At 41.0% G+C, this 26,809-nt stretch overlaps 1 protein-coding gene across 29 annotated transcripts in view; it reads right to left on the bottom strand.

Annotated features, from left to right (window-relative positions):
• Nucleotides 1-11,530: 11,530 nt before the first annotated feature.
• LOC135541850 (gastrula zinc finger protein XlCGF58.1-like) overlaps nucleotides 11,531-26,809 on the bottom strand; it is a 39,271-nt gene continuing 23,992 nt past the window's right edge. For 13 of the 29 annotated variants that reach the window (XM_064968274.1, XM_064968273.1, XM_064968281.1 and 10 more), the window contains 11 exons: nucleotides 25,960-26,043; nucleotides 25,304-25,387; nucleotides 25,032-25,115; nucleotides 24,649-24,732; nucleotides 23,793-23,876; nucleotides 21,936-22,019; nucleotides 19,626-19,709; nucleotides 17,621-17,704; nucleotides 16,663-16,746; nucleotides 16,084-16,202; nucleotides 11,531-14,372 (listed from right to left, as the gene is read on the bottom strand). In XM_064968274.1, the coding sequence (XP_064824346.1) occupies nucleotides 14,199-14,372; nucleotides 16,084-16,202; nucleotides 16,663-16,746; nucleotides 17,621-17,704; nucleotides 19,626-19,709; nucleotides 21,936-22,019; nucleotides 23,793-23,876; nucleotides 24,649-24,732; nucleotides 25,032-25,115; nucleotides 25,304-25,387; nucleotides 25,960-26,043 (1,049 nt within the window). In that variant the 3' untranslated portion in view covers nucleotides 11,531-14,198. The remainder of the gene's footprint in view (nucleotides 14,373-16,083; nucleotides 16,203-16,662; nucleotides 16,747-17,620; nucleotides 17,705-19,625; nucleotides 19,710-21,935; nucleotides 22,020-23,792; nucleotides 23,877-24,648; nucleotides 24,733-25,031; nucleotides 25,116-25,303; nucleotides 25,388-25,959; nucleotides 26,044-26,809) is intronic. The other 16 variants (XM_064968294.1, XM_064968302.1, XM_064968283.1 and 13 more) reach the window with 15 other exon arrangements.

Raw genomic sequence — 26,809 nt, 5'->3', positions numbered from 1 at the left:
TAAGGCAAGGGCTGATTTCATGGCTTTACTACTAACCTACAAAGCATTACACGGGCTTGCTCCTACCTATCTCTCTGATTTGATCCTGCCGTACATACCTACACGTACGCTACGGTCACAAGACGCAGGCCTCCTAATTCCATAGAATTTCTAAGCAAACAGCTGGAGGCAGGGCTTTCTCTTATAGAGCTCCATTTTTATGGAATGGTCTGCCTACCCATGTGAGAGACACAGACTCGGTCTCAACCTTTAAGTCTTTACTGAAGACTTATCTTTTCAGTGGGTCATATGATTGAGTGTACTCTGGCCCAGGAGTGTGAAGGTGAACGGAAAGGCTCTGGAGCAACGAACCACCCTTGCTGTCTCTGCCTGGACGGTTCCCCTCTCTCCACTAGGATTCTCTGCCTCTAACCCTATTACAGGGGCTGAGTCACTGGCTTACTGGTGCTCTTCCATGCCGTCCCTGTGAGGGGTGCGTCACTTGAATGGGTTGAGTCACTGACGTGATCCTCCTGTCTGGGTTGGCGTCCCCCCTTGGGTTGTGCCGTGGCGGAGATCTTTGTGGGCTATACTCGGCCTTGTCTCAGGATGGTAAGTTGGTGGTTGAAGATATCCATCTTGTGGTGTGGGGACTGTCCTTTGGCAAAGTGGGTGGGGTTATATATTTTCTGTCTGGCCCTGTCCGGGGGTATCATCGGATGGGGCCACAGTGTCTCCTGACCCCTCCTGTCTCAGCCTCCAGTATTTATGCTGCAGTAGTTTATGTGTCGGGGGGCTAGGGTCAGTTTGTTATATCTGGAGTACTTCTCCTGTCTTATCCGATGTCCTGTGTGAATTTAAGTATGCTCTCTCTAATTCTCTCTATTTCTTTCTCTCTCTCAGAGGACCTGAGCCCTAGGACCATGCTTCAGGACTATCTGGCATGATGACACCTTGCTGTCCCCAGACTACCTGGCCGTGCTGATGCTCCAGTTTCAACTGTTCTGCCTGCGGCTATGGAACCCTGACCTGTTCACTGGACGTGCTACCTGTCCCAGACCTTCTGTTTTCAACTCTCTAGAGACAGCAGGAGCGGTAGAGTTACTCTTAATGATCGGCTATGAAAAGCCAACTGACATTTACTCCTGAGGTGCTGACTTGCTACACCCTCAACAACTACTGTGTTTATTATTATTTGACCATGCTGGTCATTTATAAACATTTGAACATCTTGGCCATGTTCTGTTATAATCTCCACCCGGCACAGCCAGAAGAGGACTGGTCACCCCTCATAGTCTAGTTCCTCTCTAGGTTTCTTCCTAGGTTTTGGCCTTTCTAGGGAGTTTTTCCTAGCAACCGTGCTTCTACACCTGCATTGCATGCTGTTTGGGGTTTTAGGCTGGGTTTCTGTACAGCACTTTGAGATATCAGCTGATGTAAGAAGGGCTATATAAATAAATTTGATTTGATTTGATATGTCTGTTGGTCAGGTTTTCCATCTTTTGGTCTCAAACTCTCTGCAGTTTAGCAATGATCCATTTGCCTGTCGGTGTGTATCTTTTTCTCCATTCCTCTTTGTTTCTATGGATCTTTCTCCAGCTCTCGCTCTCTATCTTTAGTCCTTAGTCCTCCTCTCTGTTTTTATCCTTCCTCTTCCCTGATCACACTAACCACCATAGGCCTGAGTCTATTCATAAATTCTGACATGATGTCCAGTAGACAAACGGTGAGTGCTGTGAACTGACAATCCGGTTTGAAGGACCAAGTAGGAATGACGCCCCCTATTGGGAGACAATGGGGCTCTTCATTGACCAGAAGCCTTGACTGATGTTGGGACTGACAGAGGCTAAAGTAGCTCCAGATTGATGTCTGGGCCACGGTGGTAATGGACCTGTCCAAGCTTAAGCCCATCATGTCAGACAGTTAAGTGATTTTTTACACTTCACATGGGCGCCCAGCAACTCTAACCTGTCAGCAGAGGGGAGGGGGCGGGTCCATGTCTCCAATTCATCTCTGTCCAAGTAGAGAAGAGCAATAGACCTCACAATAATCAATACATGAACGTATACAGACACCTACACAACATTGAGGTGAGACACTATGTCCAACCCCTGATGGAGACAGTCATCAAGAGATGCATAAAGACACATAGAAGGGCTATTCACACCTAAATAATAATGACATATCTTTACTGTAAGCTTCAAGGTAACATGGGTTAGGTATGCTAACATTGGATAGACAGCCTTGTCCTTTCACCACTGATGTAGACATTACATTTCTTTACTAAAAGGGCCCAACATTAGCACCATTTTGTGCCTGACACAGCAGCTGCTGCTATTGAATGGTCCCACCAAAAATGGCTTCTGTTTTTCATCATCCTATGAGAAGAAGACCCTCATTCTCATTCAGAGATTCACCTCTGTTTACTATTGATTTATGCGTTATTAAAATATGATGAAGACCATTATTTTTTACAATATAATTTTGATTTATAACTTTTTGTGAGACGAATCTCAGCTAAGCTAAGAGGTCTATCAGTGAAAGTACCTGTTCTCTTACATTGTCCTAGTAAATGGCAAATATAACAACATGATGAACCTGCAGTGGCTACGATATCATGGTTTCAATATTGCAAGTTAGCAGCCAGAATCCACAATATAATATATAATATGTGCCATTTAGCAGACACTTTTATCCAAAGAGACTTAAAATCATAAGGGCATACATGTTGGTATGAGTGGGTAATTGAACAACATCCCGTTCCTTCTCATGATTAGCCAATCATACAGTAACTAGCCTTCAAATCAAATCAAATGTTATTTGTCACATACACGTGGTTAGCAATTTTTATTGCGGGTGTAGCGAAGTGCTTGTGCTTCTAGCTCTGACAGTGCAGTAATATCGAACACATTACACAACATATACCCAATACACATAAATCTAAGTAGGAATGAATTAAGACTATATACATATGGATGAGTGATGTCAGAGCGGAACGGACTAAGATACAGTAGAATAGTATATAAAAACAGTATATACATATGAGATGAGTAATGCAAGATATGTAAGCATTATTGAGTGAATGAGATACCGTAGAAAAGTATTAGAAAACATTATATGCAGTGGCAAGAAAAAAGTATGTGAACCCTTTGGAATTACATGGATTTCTGCAAAAATTGGTCATGACATTTGATCTGATCTTCATCTAAGTCACAACAATAGACAAACATAATGTGCTTCAACTAACAATACACAAATTATTGTATTTATGTTGTTTATATTGAATACATAATTTAAACATTCACAGTGTAGGTTGGAAAAAGTATGTGAAACCCTAGGCTAATGACTTCTCCAAAAGCTAATTGGAGTCAGGAGTCAGCTAACTTGGAGTCTAATCAATGAGACGAGATGGGAGATGTTGGTTAGAGCTGCATTGCCCTATACAGTGGGGCAAAAAAGTATTTAGTCAGCCACCAATTGTGCAAGTTCTTCCACTTAAAAAGATGAGAGAGGCCTGTAATTTTCACCATGCCTCGAACAAAAGAGATCTCAGAAAAACTACGATTAAGAATTATTGATTCGCATAAAGCTGGAAAGGGTTACAAAAGTATCTTTAAAAGCCTTGATGTTCATCAGTCCATAGTAAGACAAATTCTCTATAAATGGAGAAAGTTCAGCAATGTTGCTACTCTCCCTAAGAGTTGCCGTCCTGCAAAGATGACTGCAAGAGCACAACGCAGAATGCTCAATGAGGTTAAGAAGAATCCTAGTGTCAGCTAAAGACCTACAGAAATCTCTGGAACATGCTAACATCTCTGACGAGTCTACGATACATAAAACACTAAACAAGAATGGTGTTCAACGGAGGACACCAAGCCACCCAGAAAAGTGCTAAAAATAGCCCATATTAACATATGTAGCCTAAGAAACAAGGTCCATGAAGTCAATAACTTGCTTGTAACAGATTACATTCATATTCTGACTATCTCTGAAACTCACTTAGATAATACCTTTGACGATACAGTGGTAGCAATACATAGTTATAACATCTACCGAAAAGACAGAAATGCCAACGGAGGCGGTGTTGCAGTCTATATTCAGAACCACATTCCTGTAAAGCTTAGAGACGATCAAATGTTAAATACTGTTGAAGTAATATGGCTACATGTTCATCTGCCTCACCTAAAGCTCATTATTGTGGAAAGCTGCTATAGACCACCAAATGCTAACAGTCAGTATCTGGAAAATATGTGTGAAATGCTTGATAATGTATGTGATATCAACAGAGAATTATATTTTCTGGGTGATTTAAATATTGACTGGCTGTCCACTCAGGAAAACAATTCTAACTGTAACCAGTGCCTACAACCTGGATCAGGTTGTCAGTCAACCTACTAGGGTAGTTACAAACAACACAGGAATTAAATCATCAACATGTATTGATCACATCTTTACTAACGCTGCAGATATTTGCTTTTAAGCAGTATCCAAATCCATAGGATGTAGTGACCACAAAATAATTGCCATATCTAGGAAAACCAAAGTTCAAAAGGTTGGCCTAATATAGTGGTCATACAAGAAGTTTTGTTGTGATTCATATTGATGATGTAAAGAATATTTGCTGGTCTGTGGTGTGTAGTGAGGAGCAACCAGACGCTGCACTTAGCACATTTATGAAACTACTTATTCCAGTTACTAATAAGCACGCACCTATTAAGATAATTACTGTAAAAACTGTTGAATCTGCTTGGATTGATGAGGAATTAAAAAATTGTATGGATGAGAGGGAGGAGGCAAAAGGTATGGCAATTAAGTCTGGCAGCCCAACTGACTGGCAAACGTACTGCAAATTAAGAGATCATGTGACTAAACTAAATAAAAATAAACTACACTATGAAACAAAGATGGTTCATTTATCACAAAGCCCACTGATATTGCAAAATACTTTAATTACTTTTTCATTGGCAAGATAAGCAAACTTAGGGATGACATGCCAGCAACAAATGCTGACACAACACATCCAGGTATATCTGACCAAATTATGAAAGACAAGAACTCTACTTTTGAAATCCATAAAGTCAGTGTGGAAGAGGTAAAAAAATGTATTGTTGTCTATCAACAATGACAACCCACCGGGGTCTGACAATCTGGATGGAGAATTACTGAGGATAATAGCAGACGATATTGCCACATCTTCAATTTAAGGCTACTAGAGAGCGTGTGCCCTCAGGCCTGGAGGGAAGCTAAAGTCATTCCACTACCCAAGAACAGTAAAGCCCCATTTACTGGCTCAAATAGCCGACCAATCAGCCTGTTACCAACCCTTAGTAAACCTCTGGAAAAAATTGTGTTTGACCAGATACAATGCTATTTCACAGTAAAAAAAAAAATTACAACAGAATTTCAGCATGCTTATAGGGAAGGACACTCAACAAGCACAGCACTTACACAAATGACTGATGCTTGGCTGAGAGAAATTGATGATAAAAATTATTGTAGGGGCTGCCTTGTTAGACTTCAGTGCAGCTTTTGACATTATCGATCATAGTCTGCTGCTGGAAAAACATATGTGTTACGGCTTTACATCCCCTGATATAATGTGGATAAAGAGTTACTTGTCTAACAGAACACAGAGGGTGTTCTTTAATGGAAGCCTCTCAAATATAATCCAGTTAGTATCAGGAATTCCCCAGGGTAGCTGTTTAGGCCCCTTGCTTTTTTCATTTTTTACTAACGACATGCCACTGACTTTGAGTAAAGCCAGATGTATGCAGATGACTCAACACTACACACGTCAGCTACTACAGCGACTGAAATGAATGCAACACTCAACAAAGAGCTGCAGTTAGTTCCAAGATGGGTGGCCAGGAATAAGTTATCCCTAAATATTTCTCAAACTAAAAGCATTGCATTTGGAAAAAAACACTCACTGAACCCTAAACCTCAACTAAATATTGTAATAAATAATGTTGAAATTGAGCAAGTTGAAATGAGTAAACTGCTTGGAGTAGCCCTAGATTGTAAACTGTCATGATCAAAACATATTGATGCAGTAGTAGCTAAGATGGGGAGAAGTCTGTCTATAATAAAGCGCTGCTCTGCTTTCTTAACAGCCCTATCAACAAGGCAGGTCCTACAGGCCCTAGTTTTGTCACACCTAGACTACTGTTCAGTCGTGTGGTCAGGTGCCACAAAAAAAGGAATTAGGAAAATTGCAATTGGCTCAGAACAGGGCAGCACGGCTGGCCCTTGGATGTACACAGAGAGCTAATTTTAATAATATGCATGTCAATCTCTCCTGGCCTGAAGTGGAGGAGAGATTGACCTCATCACTACTTTTATTTATGAAATGTATTGACATGTTGAATGAACCAACCTGTCTGTCTAAACTACTGGCACAGCTTAGACACCCATGTATACCCCACAAGACATACCACAAGCGGTCTCTTCACAGTCCCCAAGTCCAGAACAGACTATGGGAGGCACACAGTACTACATAGAGCCATGACTACATGGAACTCTATTCCACATCAAGTAACTGATTGAAGCAGTAAAATTAGATTTAAAGAGATTAAAAAACACCTTATAGAACAGCGGGGACTGTGAAGCAACACAAACATTGGCACAGGCACATACATATATATACACACACACACACATACACTTTTATTGTAAATGATAACATATGTTTCTAAACACTACTACATTAATGTGAACGCGACCATGATTATAGATAATCCTGAATGAATCAGGAATAATGATTGGCTCATTCATCCCCCCTCCTCAGCCCCTGTAACTATTCCCAAGGTCGTTGCTGTCAATGAGAATGTGTTCTCAGTCAACTTACTTGGTAAAATAAGGGTTAAATAAATAAATACAAATCATTGTAGCATCCACATTAAGGTAGAAGTGTTCAGAAATCCATTATATTCTTATTTACAATAAAAGTGACTTCTGAAACAAACTAGAACAAACAGCAAACGCATCTGTAAGGGTTTTCCTCTGGTGAAGGAGAAGCGGACCAAAATGCAGCGTGGTGGTTATTCATGTTCTTTAATAAAAGGAACTAGACATGAAATAACTAACAATACAATAAATGTGCGAAAAACTAAACAGTCCTATCTGGTACAGAGACAGGAAACATCACCCACAAACACACAGTGAAACCCAGGCTACCTAAATATGGTTCCCAATCAGAGACAATGACTAACACCTGCCTCTGATTGAGAACCATATCAGGCCAGACATAGAAATAGACAAACAAGACATCCAACATAGAATGCCCACTCAGATCACACCCTGACCAACCAAAACATAGAAACATACAAAGCAAACTATGGTCAGGGTGTGACAGCATCCAACAAGTGTATAGAGTCACAAGCTTGATGTAATCATTACATGCTAGGAATATGGGACCAAATAAGATTTTGAATACTTTAATACACATATAAGTGAATTTGTCCCAATACTTTTGGTCCCCTAAAATGTACAAAAACTGGTGTAATTTCTAAACGGTTCACCCGATATGGATGAAAATATCGTAAAGCTCAGAATCTGCACCTCATAGTCATTATGTTGCAAAAATATTATTTTTAGTCAACATTGCGTGTGTGTGTGTGTGTGTGTGTAAATGCTGACATGAAACCACAGACCCCTCCAGGACATGTTTCTGCGACCTTAAATAAAATCTTTAATTACCACAGACAGTAACCATGGTGATCCTGTGATGGATAACCAAGGGTCAATCACTGCATTTGCAGAGCCACTGATTCATTTGTTAATTAACCACTAAATGACAGGCCACCCCTGTACCTCATGGTGGCAGGAGTGGGGTGTCTGAGTCTGGGGTGCTTTTAAATTATTTGTACTGATTTATGACAGTGAGGGATCCAGGCTCAAACCATGAGAAAGGAAAGGAGGGTTTAACTCTCTGATTTCAGAAACATCTGAAAGATCAATGAGATAAATAAAAGCTTTATCAGAACTCTATAATCTACCCCACTGCAATGTGTCCAACCAAACTGTCTGCAACCTTACCAGGTGTCCGTTATCTAGAGAAACACTGAAAACTCTACCCAGACACCTACTTTATGAAAAGATGCACACACCCTAGCAGTGACCTTTCACCCCATCAGCAACCATACTCTCCCCTCACTTAGGATGGCCCTGTGTTAAGTGCTCGGAGCCCCAGGGTGCTGTAAATTAGTCTATGGCTGAACCCCTTGAAAAAGGGAGAGACGGGAATGGAGAGAGAGAGCAAGTCCTCTATGAGTGATGCCTCAGTGAGATGGTTTCATTAGACCCCAAAAAGTCTGATAGCATTGCAGTCAGTGTGTAGGAAAACATCTGAAGTAGTGATGCTTAAAGGAAACCAATCATAGCGGCTGTATCAACAATGGACTAATGAAACAAATACCAAGATCTTTTTGGGGGGAGTTTAAGCAAAATAAAGAAAAGCAGGATCAATGAGTTAGCGAGTATTTTGATTTATTTATCTCAAATGAACTTAGAAACCATGGGAATGAATGAATCCTCCACAACTAACCTGTTTCGTTGCAAGTTAACTCAACACTATCCTGAATTTGTGGATACTTTTTCCAGAACACCCTTCTGCATACATACTTTATTACAGCACCATACACACAAGACCATTTCAATTGGATGGTGGTGGGTGCATTACCAGGACAAAACAGTGCCTTATCCTATTTGTACACACAACATTCACAGGGCATTTGGGAAAGCACAGGCAGCTAGACAATAGAAAGGCAGGCCTTAGAGGACACCCCTGACTAACTCCACGTTCTTCTCCTCCTCCCCTCCATGCCGTTATGATCAGCCCTCCTCCTCCACAAGTGTTGATGGTTTGAGGGGGATGTGGAATGGACAGAGAAGGACCAGAGTCAGTGTTTCTGGGGAAATACCTGTACATCCCAAAGAACTTCTGGATCACCGCAAACACGGTTTAATTTAAGGCAAAGTGGGCTGTTTAATTTGACTTGAAGAGATTTGGAGCAGTTACACCAACAATGCCCTTTGAGTTCATGCCAACACATGGAGAGGAAGGTCCGAAAACTGCCAAAGACTTCAGCCACCCAAGCCACAGACTGTTCTCTCTGCTACCATCTGGCAAACGGTACTGGAGCATCAGGTCTTACACCAACATGCTCCAAGACAGCTTCTAGCCCCAAGCCATGCCCATGACTGTTAAATAGTTAATGAAGTGGTTACCTGGACTATCTACATTGACCCTATGCACACTCAAGACTACCTACACTATATATCATACAAACCCACACACACACTACATATGCACACTCAAGACTACCCACACTATATATATCATACAAACCCACACACACAGTACACACTACATATGCACACTCAAGACTACCCACACTATATATCATACAAACCCACACACACAGTACACACTATATATCATACAAACCCACACACACAGTACACACTACATATGCACATAAACACACTCATACACTTCTGCAACTGTTTTTCTACTCCTCTAGCCTGATGGCTAGTCACTTTACTCCTGCCTATATGTACATACCTACCTCAATTACCTTGTACCCCTGCACATTGATATGGTATTGGTACTCCCTGTATATAGCTTCATGCCTCGTGTTTTTATTAACTCTGCATCGTTGGGAAAAGGGTTTGGAAGTAAGCGTTTCACTGGAAAGTCTACACCATTTGTATTCGGCGCATGTGACAAATACAATTTGATTTGACACCAACTACCGCCTGGGGTAGGGTCTCTAAAGGACAATTACCGCCACAAGTTTTTTATATATATATACACTGCTCAAAAAAATAAAGGGAACACTTAAACAACAATGTAACTCCAAGTCAATCACACTTCTGTGAAATCAAACTGTTCACTTAGGAAGCAACACTGATTGATAATACATTTCACATGCTGTTTTGCAAATGGAATAGACAACAGCTGGAAATTATAGGCAATTAGCAAGACACCCCCAATAAAAGGAGTGGTTCTGCAGGTGATAACCACAGACCACTTCTCAGTTCCTATGCTTCCTGGCTGATGTTTTGGTCACTTTGAATGCTGGCGGTGCTTTCACTCTAGTGGTAGCATGAGACGGAGTCTACAACCCACACAAGTGGCTCAGGTAGTGCAGCTCATCCAGGATGGCACATCAATGCGAGCTGTGGCAAGAAGGTTTGCTGTGTCTGTCAGCGTAGTGTCCAGAGCATGGAGGCCCAACCAAGAGACAGGCCAGTAAATCAGGAGATGTGGAGGAGGCAGTAGAAGGGCCACAACCCAGCAGCAGGACCGCTACCTCCGCCTTTGTGCAAGGAGGAGCACTGCCAGAGCCCTGCAAAATGACCTCCAGCAGGCCACAAATGTGCATGTATCTGCTCAAACGGTCAGAAACAGACTCCATGAGGGTGGTATGAGGGCCCGACGTCCACAGGTGGGGGTTGTGCTTACAGCCCAACACCGTGCAGGACGTTTGGCATTTGCCAGAGAACACCAAGAATGGCAAATTCGCCACTGGCGCCCTGTGCTCTTCACAGATGAAAGCAGGTTCACACTGAGCACATGTGACAGACGTGACAGTCTGGAGACAACGTGGAAAATGTTCTGCTGCCTGCAACATCCTCCAGCATGACCGGTTTGGCGGTGGGTCAGTCATGGCGTGGGGTGGCATTTCTTTGGGGGGCCGCACAGCCCTCCATGTGCTTGCCAGAGGTAGCCTGACTGCCATTAGGTACCCAGATGAGATCCTCAGAGCCCTTGTGAGACCATATGCTGGTGCGGTTGGCCCTGGGTTCCTCCTAATGCAAGACAATGCTAGATCTCATGTGGCTGGAGTGTGTCAGCAGTTCCTGCAAGAGGAAGGCATCGATGCTATGGACTGACCCGCCCGTTCCCCAGACCTGAATCCAATTGAGCACATCTGGGACATCATGTCTCGCTCCATCCACCAACACCATGTTGCACCACAGACTGTATTTAGCTTAGCAGTGTTTCAATAAACCTTCAAAGAACATACATTCTAGACAGGTAGTGGTGTGATATTAGCCTGGTCCCAGATCAGTTCGTGCTCATTGTCAAGACAAATGTGTTTGGCACGACAATGAGAAGTTGGCATGATATTGTAGACTGGTACTCTGATTATCAGGAATCTACAATATGACATTGACTAGCCTTTCTGCACACATCTCATATTTCCTCTCAACTTTGGTTCCCTCTTGCGGACTCATGGTGTAATTGTGATAACATACGGGAACTCAAGTCCTTTTGTTCAACCGACCTAGAATACTTCAAACAAATGCTGACCGTTTTATCTCCCAAGACAATTTTCTTCGGTTGTAGTCACAGCTATGTATATCCCCCCCTCAAGCCGTTACCGCGACAGCCCCCAAAGAACATTACTTTCACAAGCATTTCGCTACACGTGCAATAACATCTGCTAAACACGTCTGTGACTAATACAATTTGATATATTCATATCACTGATTATCCCCCCAGACAAGGCTGTTGGAGTAAACAGAGGAAACAAAACTCAAGTCTTTTATAAAGTATTTTATTTCAGCATAATGGTAGGAAGCCTCTCCACTTACAATTAAAACTAATTGGATCACAAGGGTACATATTAGTTTCCCCATTTTTACAATAATCAAATGTAACATTTTTTTAAGAAGTTATTTTTATGCACGTATTTTGCTTAGACAAAATAATAATCAATATAAGATCCTATCTTAACTGAGGACCATAACTCTGCATGCAAGACTAATAAAGACAAAGAAAATACTAACTTGTGATAGCTAATGTAGATGTTGTTGCTTACCTAATATTTCTATCAATATAATTCACTACAAATAGAAGGGGACCTGTATAAAAACAGTCATTTTCTTGAGGTACTACCACCTCCAATCTTGAAATTACTAAAACGCCCTGGGCTCTCAACACAGTACTGATCCAAATGGTTCTGCCATCTTTGTCAAGTTGAGTAGTAAGAGGCTCTGTCTAAAGACTAAAATCTAGAACAGTTTTGAAAAAATTATCCATATTTCATGTTTTTTTACCTTTGTTTTTATCACTCCAGTGTTTATATTATCAGAAAAAAAGGTCCTTGAAACATTACCAGAATCGTCAAATACAGTAGAGCAGAGAGCAAGGAGCTCTTCTCTAACTGCACCATCCTTTACCTGACCCTTAGAAGAAAATAAACCTCACTGTATTAACTGATCAGACTCAAAAGATTCTATTGCATTTTCATCATGAGAACAATACTTAAAAAAACAGAACTCAGAGGGCTTTAACAGTTAATGGCAACCAACCTTGCCCTGTGGCCTCACTAGTGGGTAGTGGTGGTTACAGGTGGCATCCTTTCCACATTTCTTGGGGCAAGGGGTTGCCAAATCATACAGTAAGCTGCAGTTTCTTAACCCCGGTACTAGAATACCCCTGTTTGCTGGATTGCATCATTTAATCACTCAGGCATTTTTAAAACAGTTAAATATCTTAACTACTGCAGACTGTACATCGCAACATTTCTGGAATATACATTTGGCATTACTAAATAAACAAAAGTACATTGGTTTCACTAACAGTAGTAGCCTGGCGACATTAAGAATCATTCAATTCAATGACTCGGTTTAAGTGAAGTCCAGCACACACTGGTCCTCAGTACCAGGTTTCAGAGATCCTTCCCTAAACTGCTCTACAAGCCCACAGACAGGCTGCTGTGGAACACCACCAATAGGAATACTGATTAACCAGGACAAGAGTAGATAGACATTAATGAAAGCATCTCTGTGCTCTGTAGCCATTACACTTGGAGGGGGTAAACCACAGACATGTTCAAAAGTTCAGTACAGGTTACAGTCATTCATTACAATATATAATTTTACACTACAATGATTATTTAAGAGAGATCTTATTCGAGTTAAGGCTAACCCCCGAAAGAACATGACAGAAATCCTTTATACACACCTACCCCAATCTCAGTTAAAGGCATTTGTTAGTGTGTAGCAAAGTGAAACAAGTGTTCATTTAACTATGAGAAAAAGTATCTGTATGGCCTTCAGCTGGCCAAAGCACTGCCTGACAAATTGAAGTTAGCACTATTAGCATCTCACTGGAATTGTCAAACTCCCCTCACGTAATCATTCAGGAACCCAGGGTTAACTTATTACCAATAATAACCAGCACTATATCAATTCTCAACAAACAGATGAAGGAATATTTGCCTATGCCTTATAGTAAGCAGTGTTCTATAAGGGTGACAGCTTTGGAAAAACATACCCAGCTTTTAAAAAGGCAGTGGCGCATCCTTATAATCGTCTCTGAAAATTATAATTAAACCATGAACTAAAAAAAAAGGCAAATTAAACAAATAACATAAGCACGCTCTAAGGCCACAAGACTGTGTATACCTCCTGCTATGCTCTCAACATGAGGATCTGTACAAACAAAGTAATGGAACTTGCTGAAGCTGCCATCTTGTGCCGTTGTTTTCCACGTACATCTTTAAGAACTGACTGTAAAAGAGAGCCTGCGACCTGCTCCCATAGACCTCTGTACATACACCGTTAAAGGGTGTAATGTAACTTGCTAACGCTATCATCATGTCTGTTCCACCTCCTGAGTCATCAGCAACTTTATCCAACAAGAACCATAATATCCTCTGACCTGAACCTTCACCTCTGACCTGTTAGGACATCCTCCACTTGCCTATATCGTCCTAAAATCAAACTTTATGGAACCCCGTTTTAGTTCTGACACCTGTACCATTGTCTGACAACTATTTTTTTCTTTCACAAACTACATTTTCTACAAACGTCCTGTGTTGTTTGTTGTTATATATATATATATATATATATATCCCATTTCATCATTGTTATGGTGTAACAAACATTAACACCCACCCCCTCTACCAGAGAGTACCACCAACAGCACAAACAATACATCTAAATAATAATAAAAAACAACTTTTAAAAAATAGATTAAGTACAAAATAGACCAGCGATTATCGAAGGAAACTCGCTCTCAAAAGAAGACAAAAACATCTGTCCCGCTGTCATAGTAACCTCAGGACCCGAGATGAAGGATCAGTCTTTGCCAGAGTGTGGCGCCACTGAGTGCAGGGTTGAGTGAGACTAGGTGGCCTGTCCTGTCTCTGGGAGATGGTGTGTGTGTGTATGGAGGGAGGGAGGATGGGAGGGAATGTCAGTCAGACAGCCAGTCGACCAGGGGGTGGGTGAAGGGGGCTCCAGGTGGGTGGAGCGGGTGGGGGCTCCTGGGAGTAAGGGCGGGGCTCGCAGCACGGCTGGTTCTCCACCTTGGCCACACCACGGCCCTGGCACAGCCGCCGATGTCGCAGCAGCCGGTCCGTCCGCGAGAAGTTCTACAACACATACATGGAGGATTTATGCAGCATTCATTTAAACAGATGAGTGTGTACACATGCCCAATAAAATTAAGCCCACTGTGTCCGTTTGGTCAATGGGATTTTCTGGTGCATGTGGGTCAAATCCAATCTTATACAACAGATGTAGACCTTACCGTGAAATGCTTACTTACAAGCCCGTAACTTTATTTTCTTAGAACTGCATTGTAGGTTAAGAAAATAGACTAAAAAAAAGTAATAAAATAACAGAGGCTATATACAAGGGGTACCAGTACCGAGTCAATGTGCGGGGGTACAGGTTAGTCAAGGTAATTTGTACATGCAGGTAGGGGTAAAGTGCCTACGCATAGATAATAAACAGCGAGCAGCAGCAGTGTAAAAACAAAGGTGGGTCAATTTGTAAATAGTCCGGGTGGCCATTTGATTAGCTGTTCAGGAGTCTTATGGCTTGGGGGTAGACACTGTTATGAAGCCTTTTGGACCTAGATTTGGCGCTCTGGGTACTGCTTGCTGTGCGGTAGCTATGAGTCTATGACAGGGGTGACTGGAGCGATCATTTTTTGGGCCTTCCTCTGACACTGCCTAGTATATAGGTCCTGGATGGCAGGAAGCTTCGCCCCAGTGATATACCGGGCTGTACGCACTACCCTCTGTAGCGCCTTGCAGTCGAATCCCGAGCAGTTGCCATACCAGGCAGTGATGCAACCGGTCAGGATGCTCTCGATGGTGCAGCTGTAGAACTGAGGATCTGGGGACCCATGCTAAATATTTTCAGTCTCGAGGGGTAAAAGGCGTTGTCGTGCTCTCGTCACAACTGTCTTGGTGTGGTTGGACCATGATAGTTTGTTGGCGATGTGGACAGCAAGGAACTTGAAACTCTCGACCCGCTCCACTACAGCCCGGTGAAGGGGGATGTGTTCGGCACTCCTTTTCCTGTAGTCCACGATCATCTCCTTTGTCTTGCTCACGTTGAGGGAGAGTGTGCTGTCCTGGCACTGCAATGTCTTGAACGCTGAGCTGTAGTCAATGAACAGCATTTTCAGATAGGTGGTCCTTTTGTCCAGGTGGGAAAAGGAAGTGTGAAGTGCGATTGAGATTGCGTCATCTGTGGATCTGTTGGGGCGGTATGTGAATTGGAGTGGGTCTAGGGTTTCCGGGATGATGGTGTTGATGTGAGCCATGACCAACTGGTAGCACTTCATGGCTACCAATGTGACTGCATGTCAGAGTATGTGCATACATTCTCTTACATGCGGGCACAGCTCATAAGGAGAAGACTTATTTTTAACGTGGGCAGGCAACGTATGTTGGTATATCCGTGTGTGTGTGCATGACCAATGCAATACATTCTCTTATGTGCTGGCACTGCTCACCCTAAAAAATTAAATTCTAACCTGGTAGGGCATGTCTTTGCTACGTGTCTATCAGCGTGTACATGTGCCTCTGTGATACCATTCTCCAATGTGTGGTCACTGCTCACCCTGCGGCAGATGTTTTGTAACGTAAGAGGTCATGGCGCTCTCTCCTTGCTTCGTGAGCATGTCTGGGTGTGTATGTGTTCCTCAGTGCCAGCACGCAAGGCATGTTCTTCTACGTGTTGGCACTGCTCACACAGATGGCATCTCTCCAATGCAGGTGTGTATATGTACGTGCCTGGGTATGTGTGTGACTCTTTCTCTGTGCCTCGTCTGTGTCTAAGTTATTTTACCTGCTGGCATCGCTCACATTGATAAGGCTTCTCTCCGCTGTGGACACGCTTGTGTCTCTCCAGATGGTAACGCTGGATAAACCTCATGTCACACATGTCACAAGCAAACGGCTTCTCCCCTAAAAGAGCACACAAACAGATTCATCACATCAAATCCACAGACAAACTGTATATGATTTACTCTTAAAAGTCTACTGGTTACAATAACCAATCTACAAATTTTCATTAAAGTGATGGGAAACTGTTTCTTTAGATCTTCTGACATCAAAACTAAGACAAACTATTGAATATGAGCTAGTTTCTGTACAGGAATTAAGGATAAGAAACTAAACTTGTGGTAACATTTTAAGATGTCTTGTCATCAACTCATTATGTGTAGATAAAAGTGGAAACTGATATTTGTTTTTGCTTTTTAAATCAAACGAACTCGATGCCCCTGAAAAGTTTTGATAGTTTGAGGCTGGTTCAACAGCTCATCAAATGACATGACAATCCAAACTCAAGTTTGTTGTGATCGTATATTTGTTTTGGTTAAAATAGCTTTTATTGGGGATAAGGGTACAGTAAATGGGGGCATACCCGTATGAGTGTGGCTGTGTCTCTCCAGGTGGTTACGCTGAATAAACCTCATGTCACACATGGAACAAGCATACGGCTTCACCCCTATACACACAGAGCAATGCATTAGCTCTCACTCCAAAGAGTACAACACAAAAATCAAGTTAGCACTACAAATACTATTGTGAGATAATTGTTTGCTACCATAAGCATGTAACAATTACAGTAAGAGTGCTTTACGTGTCATATCACGATGTGGACCCTGAAGATGAGGGCTGTTGATCACAAGGATGAGAAGACGTGGCAATCTGACTTGTTTATTAAGCTCTAATTAACACTACCTTTTTTCATCATAAAACACTACTAGCTAATTAACAACAATCAACACACGCAATTGTGAACTAATTGTGAACTAAGCACCGATTAAAACTATTAAGAACAAAATCTGTAATTGTGTGTAAAAGCCTTCGCAGAACATATAATCCCACTGCAAAACTAGCTAAAATAATCATTAGACAATGTTAACTAAATTCTTCACTAAAATGATTATAGCAATAGCTACTTAGCTGCAGACAATGTCTCACAACAAGCTTACAATATGATATAGTTTTACTTATAGAAGTGCTTGGCCAATTCATGTTTGGAATAGCAGGAAATAGATTGTTATAGATTTATTGTTCAAATAAATGTTTTTATTATCTCAACATCCACATGATATCTTCAGCTAATTTAGCTCTTTAGGGGTCTAGCTTTAAACAATAAAAAAAAAAATGGAACTTGTACTAGAATGTATTACAAATATTAATTTGTGTTGCTGCAGTATTTTAAACTTAAAATCAACAATTTACTAATTGATCACTACAAAACTATGTAGATGAGAAATTTTTATTTTCTAGCAGTCCTTCATTACGTGTGAAAATACATTACGAACATCCTTTACTAGCTTGTATGTGTGATAGGTACGGTGAGCGGACTGTACCCGTATGAGTGAGGCAGTGTCTTGTCAGGTGGTAGCGCTGAACAAACCTCATGTCACACATGGTGCAAGCGTAAGGTTTCACACCTAAATGCACAAAGCATTGAGATATTATATTTGTGCCTCGCACCATTTAAAGTCCAATAGGAAGTTTAAGTACAGTATATCCATTTACGCTAAACTGATTTTTACCACTAATTTCAATTAATTCAATGACTTACAGGGGATTCAGGTGGAAGAATCACGGAGATGTTTTCTCCAACTATTTTTTTAAATTTATTTTTCAATGCTTTAGTCCACAACCACAACACATCACATGAGCTGATGATGTAATCTAATAGTAAAACTACCCCTTCTCATCCTAACTTATGGAAATTCTGGACTTTTTTGGATATTAAACCTAACAATATATATTTCACCTATATTTCTTTGTGCATGATGACTATCATATAGAGTACCAGTCAAAAGTATGAACACCTACTCATTCAATGGTTTTTCTTTATTTATACTATTTTCTACAAACTACGAAATAACATATGGAATCATGTGTTAAATCAAAATACATTTTATAGTTGAGATTCTTCAAAGTAGCCACCCTTTGCCTTGACAGCTTTGAGCACTATTGGCATTCTCTCAACCAGCTTCACCGGTAATTATTTTCCAACAGTCTTGAAGGAGTTCCCACATATGCTGAGCACTTGTTGGCTGCTTTTCCTTCACTCTGCAGTCCAACTCATCTCAAACCATCTCAATTCGGTTGAGGTCAGGTGATTGTGGAGGCCAGGTCATCTGACGCAACACTCCATCACTCTCCTCCTTGGTCAAATAGCCCTTATACAGCCTGGAGATGTGTTTGGTCATTGTCCTGTTGAAAAACAAATAATAGTCCCACTAAGCGCAGACCAGATGGGATGACGCATCGCTGCGGAATGCTGTGGTAGTCATGCTGGTTAATTGTGCCTCGAATTCGAAATAAATCAGTGTCACCAGCAAAGCAATATCACACCACCACCTCCATGCCTCATAGTGGGAACCAGACATGCGGCGGTCATCTGCTCACCGCCTCTGCATCTCACAAAGACATGGCGGTTGGAACCAAACATTTCAAATTTGGACTCATCAGACCAAAGGACAGTTTTTCAACAGTTCTAATGTCCATTGTTCATGTTTATTGGCCCAAGCTAGTCTTTAATTCTTATTGGTGTCCTTTTGTAGTGTTTTTTTTCAGCAATTTGGCCTGATTCACGCAGTCTCCTCTGAACAGTTGATGTTGAGATGTGTCTATTACTAGAACTCTGTGAAGCATTTATTTGGGCAGCAATTTGAGGCTAGTAACTAATGAACTTATCCTCCAACAGCAGAGGTAACTCTGGGTCTTCCATTCCTGTGGCGGTCCTCATGAGAGCCAGTTTCATCATAGTGCTTGATGTTTTTTGCAACGGCACTAGGAGAAACTTTCAAAGGTCTTTTTCCGGATTGACTGACCATGTCTTAAAGTAATGAAGTGTCATTTCTCTTTGCTTATTTGAACTGTTCTTGTCAAACTATGGACTTGGTCTTTTACCAAATGGGTCCATCTTCTGTACACCACCCCATACCTTGTCACAACACATCTGATTGCCTCAAACACATTAAGGAAAAATATCCCACAAATTAACTTTTAACAAGGCACACCTGTTAATTGAAATGCATTCCAGGTGACTAACTCATGCAGCTGATTGAGAGAATGCCAAGAGTGTACAAAGCTGTCATCAAGGCAAAGGGTGGCTACAGTGAAGAATCTCAAAATATATTTTGATTTGTTTAACACTTTTTGGTTACTACATGATTCCATATGTTATTTCAGTTTTGATGTCTTCACTATTATTATACAATGTAGAAAATAGTAAAAATAAAAACCCTGGAATGAGTAGGTGTGACTGCTCCTGTACATCCTGCTAACCCTATATGCAAGGCTTGAGGTGTGGCCTGATCTTGGGTACAGTAGGTACGGTGAGCGGACCCCTACCCAAATGAGTGAGGCTGTGTCTTGAGAGGTGGTATCGCTGGTAAAATCTCTTGTCACACATGGTGCAACCATATGGCTTCACCCCTATACACACAAGGGCATCAATACGTTACTTTGTGCCTCTTGTTAGTCTTCCACTAAGTTTTCCATAAAGTTCAGACAAATACAGCACAACAGACAATATGCACCAAGTGCTGTCATCAACATTCTGCCTTCACACAACAGGACTGGTGTTGACAACATTTTGTGGGGTAAGAAACCAGCTATTGTTAGCAGCACAATGTTACAAAAATTGTAGATAAAGTAGACAATTGATTTCCATGATAACTTCAAAACACACATTTGTAAGGCATGTGATCATCATCAGCACAGTGAGTGTGTACGCTGCTGTTCTGACTAGGCCAAATCACTGCAGGAAAGTCACTTCCTTTTTGAAAACTAACAGGTAAAATAATCCTTAAATTATGCTGAATTTACCTTAGCCACTTTTAGGGGGGAAAATGAGAAGGGGGACTGAAAGATCTAATGACTAGTGCAACATTGCCAAGTTAGAAATATGGAGCAGGAGAAGGTGTTTTCAGATTGTAGACATCTTTAACCCTTTCTGCAGATTCCAATAATTGTCATTTCACTAATACATCATAAACTGTCTGGATTTAAAATACACATACAATTTTGGAAGACATCACTACAACTGGGAGTCATTCCAATTTGAAACTTATTGAGGCATGACGTCCTGTGTTTTCAGTGATCATTTTTTGGACAATTAAGTTTCATGCATTTTTTTTTTTTTTTTAATCGCTTATATCCACCACACATCTCATCAAATGTAATCTGGTAGTAAAAATAGCCTTTCAAATCCTTAAGTGAAATCACATTATTAACTTTTTGGGGGATCAAACCTAAAATGTAGAGAATATATTTCACCTATATTGCATTCAGAAAGTATTCACACACCTTGACTTCCTCCAAATTTGGATGTGTTACAGCCTGAATTTAAAATGTATGTGTTATGACAAGCCTAAATAAGTTCAGGAGTAAAAATTAGCTTATCTCTGTACCCCACACATACAGATAATTGTAAGGCCCCTCAGTCGAGCAGTGAATTTCAAACAACCGCAAAAGACCAGGGAGGTTTTCCAATGCCTCGTAAAGAAGGGCAGCTACTGGCAGAGATACATATACACAGTATATATAAATAAATAATATACAATGCACCCAGTCACTACAAAAATACAGGCGTCCTTCCTAACGCCGCTGCCGGAGTGGAAGGAAACCGCTCAGGGAATTCACCATGAGGCCAATGGTGACTTTTAAACAGTTACGGAGTTTAATGGCAGTGATAGGAGAAAACTGAGGATGGATCAACATCGTACTCCATAATACAAACCTAATTGACAGAGTGAAAAGGAAGCCAGTACAGACTAAAAAAAAAAAAAACTTTAAAAAATGCTTTCTGTTTGCAACAAGGCACTAAAGTAATAGTGCAAAAAATGTAGCAAAGCAATTCACTTTTTGTCCTGAATACAAAGTGTTGCTTGGGGCAAATCCAATACATATTACTGAGTTCCCCTCTCCATATTTTCAATCATAGTGGTGGCTGATTCATGTTATGGTCATGCTTGTAATAGTTAAGGAATGGGGAGTCTTTTGTAGGATAGAAAAGAAACAGAATGGAGCTAAGCACAGGCAAAATCCTAGAGGAAAACTGAGCAATGAATTCACCTTTCAGCAGGACAATAACCTAAAAGAAGGCCAAATCTACACTGGTGCTGCTTACAAAGAAGACAGTGAATGGCAAATTTACAGTTTTGACTTAAATCTACTTGAACAATCTATGGCAAGACCTGAAAATGATTGTCTAGAAATTATCAACAACAAATTTGACAGAGGTAGAAGAATTTAAATAAATGGACAAATTTGCACAATCCAGGTGTGTAAAGCTCAGACTTACCCAGAAAGACTCACAGCTGTAATCGCTGCCAAAAGGTGCTTCTACAAAATATTGACTCAGGGGTGTGAATACTTACGTAAATTAGATACCTGTATTTTATTTTGAATAAATCTGCAAACATGTTTTAACTTGTTATTATGGGGTATTGCGTCTAGATGGGCAAGAAAATCTATAAATCCATTTTGAATTTAGGCTGTTACACAAAATGTGGAATAATTCAAGGTGTATGAATACTTTGAAGGCACTGAATACATTCCTTTGAGCACGACTAGCATATAAATTCTGCCAACCATGTATACTGGGGTTCAGGTGTAGCCTGATCTTGGGTAAGGTGGGTATGGTGAGCGGACCCCTACCCAAATGAGTGAGGCTGTGTCTTGCCAGGAGGTAACGCTGGTAAAACCGCTTGTCACACATGGTGCAACCGTATGGCTTCACCCCTATACACACACACAAGAATGTCAATACATTACTGTAATGCCTCACTCCATATTGAAATCTTCCAATATTAGGTTTACCATAAACATCAGGCACAATAACAGCTGGACTGACAATATGCACTAAGTGCTGTTATTATCAACATTCTGCCTTCACGCAACAGGGCCGGTGTTGCCAACTTTTTTGGGGGAAAAAAGCTATTGTCTACACACTGTCAATAGAAGTTGTTAGATTACGCATAGTTTCAAGGCTTGTGATCATTACATAGCCTGTCGCAAATTTCTGAAAACTCTTGAGGCAAACGCTCGAGAATGCTTTAAATAATTGCTGAATTCGTCCTGACTCCTAGTCACTTTCAGGGGTCCAAAATGTTGCTGGATCTAGTGACTAGTGTAAAGTGGCCAAGTTGGCAATACTGAGCAGGATTGGGTGTTTTCAGATTGTAGACATCTTTAACCGTTTCTGCACTTTCCAATAACATCCAATCCAATAACAATTATCATAACTGTCTGTCTTGAAAATACAAGCATGTTTGGAAGACATCTCCACAACTAAGTTTTTAATCTTATTGATGCATGAGTTACGGAGTGGTCAATGTACTTTTTTTTTTTTTGCCAATTTCTTGGTAATACGTTTTGCACACATCCCATGAGCTGATGTCATCTGGTGGTAATATTAGCCTAACATTAGCTTAATTCTCAAGGGTAATTACATATCAAACATAACTTACAAAATATTATATATTCACCAATACATTTCTTTGTGTATGACTAGCGTATAAATCCTGCCAACACTGTATACTAGGGTTTGTGTGTCCTGATCTTTAAGGGATGGTTCACCCAAATTGCAAAATTACATTGGTTTCCGTACCCTGTAAGCGGTCTATGGACAAGGTACATCAGCAATCCATACTTTGGTTTTATTTCCCTGGCACGGTTTCCAAATGCTAATAGTGTTTGTTTCTTTTTTTTAAATAAAATGTATTTTTTGACACCTTTTTCTCCACACCTTCGTGATATCCAATTTGTAGTTACAGTTTTGTCCTATCGCTGCAACTACCATACAGATGACTCAGGAGAAGCGAAGGTCGAGAGACATGCGTTCCCTGAAACATGACCCTGCCAAGCTGCACTGCTTCTTGACACTGCTCACTTAACCCGGAAGCCAGCCGCACCAATGTGTTTGAGGAAACGCTGTACAACTGGCGACCCTGTCAGCGTGCATGTGCCTGGCCCGCCACAGGAGCCCCTAGAGCACAATGGGACAAGTACATCCCGGCCGGACAAACCATACCCTAACCCAGACAACGCTGGGCCAATTGTGCGCTGCTTCATGGGTCTCCCAGTCGCAACACATCCCGGGATCGAATCCGGATCTGTAGTAAAGCCTCAAGCACTGCAGTGCCTTAGACCGCTGCGCCACTCAGGAGGCACGCAAAATGCTACTATTTATAGCACAAATCCCATTCAAGTCATGGTACCGATATTAGCATTTTCCGCACATCCAAATCATCCAAGTGTCAAAAATGTATTGTGCAGCTCGATGATTTGAACATGCCTGAAAATGATAATATCGGTACCATGATGTGAATGTGATTTGTGCCACAAATGCTAAAACTCCAGTATTTGGACACAGTGCCAGGGAATCTAAACCAAAGCATGTACTGCTGTCATACCTTGTCCGTAGACCGCTTACAGGGTAAGGAAACCAATGTAATTTTGTAATTTGGGTGAACTATCCCTTTAATGACAGAAGTACAGTGAGCAGAACCATACCCATATGTGTGACGCTGTGTCTCGCCAGGTGGTGGCGCTGATAAAACCTCTTGTCACACATGGTGCAACCATACGGCTTCACTCCTATACACAAAGAATGTTTTATTATTTTTCTGTTTCACACTCCATCCTTCAAAGATGTGTGAATCTATTGAATAGCATGTGTATGAGTTTATACTTGATTGATTGTTTATTAATCACTGTTGTAAACCTATGCAATTATAACAGAGGATTAACACTGAAAATGTCATTACACCGCCACTTCGATAACTCGCGGTGGTCGTTGGAGTCGAACAAAGCACACGTTTTTTTTGTTTTACGTGGGAATTGGGGTTGAGCAATAAAACGTCATTTGTACAGAACTCACTTTTAAAATGGTAGAAAATATAAGGCTTTCCATCCACTGGGTTCAGAATGTAAACGTGAACTTGTCATCAAGTGTGATTTCTCTCATACCTAAAACACCACTTGACACGGAATTACAAGAGAGCTAATAATAAGCACAGTGTTATCAACATGCAGCAGAATGGACCCGTTTTTGGATGGTAGAATTACTTTAACTACTTCTTGTTAAGGTTACAAGAAAAAAAGTATGATAACACCTGCTCAATTTAAATAGTCTCGGGTTGAAAATAGAAGACAATTTGGAAGAGATCCGAATCCGCATGCTATTGAGGTGCGAGTTATCGAACAGTCGGTGTAGTTGTTTTTTCCAAAATAACAAAACACATCACATGAGCTGATGACATCATCTGGTAGTAATATAAGCCCTTGTCCTTAGAAGAAATGGAATTATGGACGTTTTGAATATCAAACCTAACATGCAAACATTTCACCAATAGCCTTAATGACATACCCATGTGAGTGACGCTGTGTCTCGCCAGGTGGTGGCGCTGAAAAAACCTCTTGTCACACATGGTGCAAGCGTACGGCTTCACCCCTATACACACAGAACAATACATTACTTTGGTTCTCAGAATTAATCCACTGAAGTCTTCCAATATTATGTTTATTCGGTTAAACTAAACAAATTCTTTATAAGCCACTGCTGTCCATACAAACTTATGGGAAATTGTGTTTTTCATATCCAACCTATCCGCAAATAATATATATATATATATTCATATTATCTATACATTTCTTTGTGCATGACTAGCATATAAATCCTGCCAACACTGTATACTAGGATTCAGGTGTACCCTGATCTTAAAGACATGGGTACGGTGAAGGGACCCATACCCATATGAGTGATGCTGTGTCTCCGCAGGTGGTGGCGCTGAAAAAACCTCTTGTCACACATGGTGCAAGCGAACGGCTTCACCCCTATACACACAGAACAGCATTATGTTAATGCTGCACTCTCCATCGATTGAAGTGTTCCATATTAAGTTCAGGTATATACCAGATCTTCTGAGCTTTGGGGGGGGGGGTCTGGTGCTTTGAGAATATGTATACTAGGATTCAGGTGTACCCTGATCTTAATGATGTGGGTACGGTGAGCGGACCCATACCCATATGAGTGATGCTGTGTCTCCGCAGGCGGTGGCGCTCAAAAAACCTCTTGTCACACATGGTGCAAGCGTACGGCTTCACCCCTACACACACACACACACACACACACACACACACACACACAGATTATTTTGTGTCTCACTGTCCATCGATTGAAGTCTTCCAATATTAAGTTCAGGCATATACATTTATACTACATCGATTTCGTATAAAAATCACTGATGTCGTTAACATTCAGGGTATTCACCCTGAGGAATCTAAATACTCCACCACCTCAATAGCGTGTGTTTTTTTTATCTTATTTTTTTAAATCAAGAAGGTGTTGACAAGGTACAAGAATTAAGGGTGGCCAATAAAATGTAGAATGTAAGAAATTGATGACAAGTTTGATCTTTTACCATTAACTTAACACCAAAAACAGTGCGATAAAAAAATATGTACCTAGCTCTGTTATTGTTATCAACTTGCTAATTTCAAGCAGAAGGGTTGAGTGTTTTTAAAGGTGTTTTTGAGATGCAAGAAAACCAATTATGGTAACACTTGCTTAATTCAAATATGATTGAGTTAACGTGTTTAAACCTCGCCAACTATGTATTATGTAGGGTTCAGGTGTACCCTGATCTTAAAGACATGGGTACGGTGAGCGGACCCATACCCATATGAGTGATGCTGTGTCTCTGCAGGTGGTGGCGCTGAAAAAACCTCTTGTCACACATGGTGCAAGCGAACGGCTTCACCGCTGCACACACAGAAAATACAAAATGTCTTTATGTCTCACTTTCCATTGACTGAGGTCTTCCAAAATTAAGCTTAGGCATATACATTTATACTAAATAGATTTTGATAAACCACTGATGTCAATGGTGGTGTGTTTGACTGGTCCTCAGAATCTCGTATTTCCCAGTTGGTGAAGTCATCGTTATGACATGAGTGCGTTCAAGTGCTATTTTAGTTGGCGCTCACAATTTTTCAACCAATGAGATTTAAGCTTAATGGCGAAGAACCAATGTTGCTAGCTTGCTTACATTGACAATGTGTCAAACTAGCTACATTGTAAATGGCTTTGTTTTACCATATTTTGGTCTAAAACAAAACATTTGGGGCCCAAGTTTCCCACCTCTAACAATTTGGAATGTCGTTCAAGTGGTTATTTCAGAGTCCGGACCTCATATTTTCGGATTTCCAACAGCACTCGAACGCACCATAACTTCCAGGGTATTCACCCTGAAGAATACGATTTCACTACCACCTCAATAGCTTGCATTTTTGGGGTCTATCAAAAAAGTAAAGGTGTTAGCAAATTAAGGACGGCCAATTAAACATAATTCGATTAGGATGAGACAATTTTACAAGGCGTCCATCCACGGAGCTGAGAATGTAAGAAATTGCACTTGGATGATGAGAAGTTCATGATCTAATACCATAAACTACACCACATTCAGTACCATCAACAATTTATCAATAGTGCAACATTCTTATCAACATGCTGCTTTCAAACAGCAGAA

This window comes from Oncorhynchus masou, chromosome 6, assembly GCF_036934945.1.
Source record: "Oncorhynchus masou masou isolate Uvic2021 chromosome 6, UVic_Omas_1.1, whole genome shotgun sequence".
Taxonomy (NCBI): domain Eukaryota; kingdom Metazoa; phylum Chordata; class Actinopteri; order Salmoniformes; family Salmonidae; genus Oncorhynchus; species Oncorhynchus masou.
The sequence above is the reverse complement of the archived record's forward strand: the minus strand, read 5'-3'. Positions and strand labels throughout refer to the sequence as shown.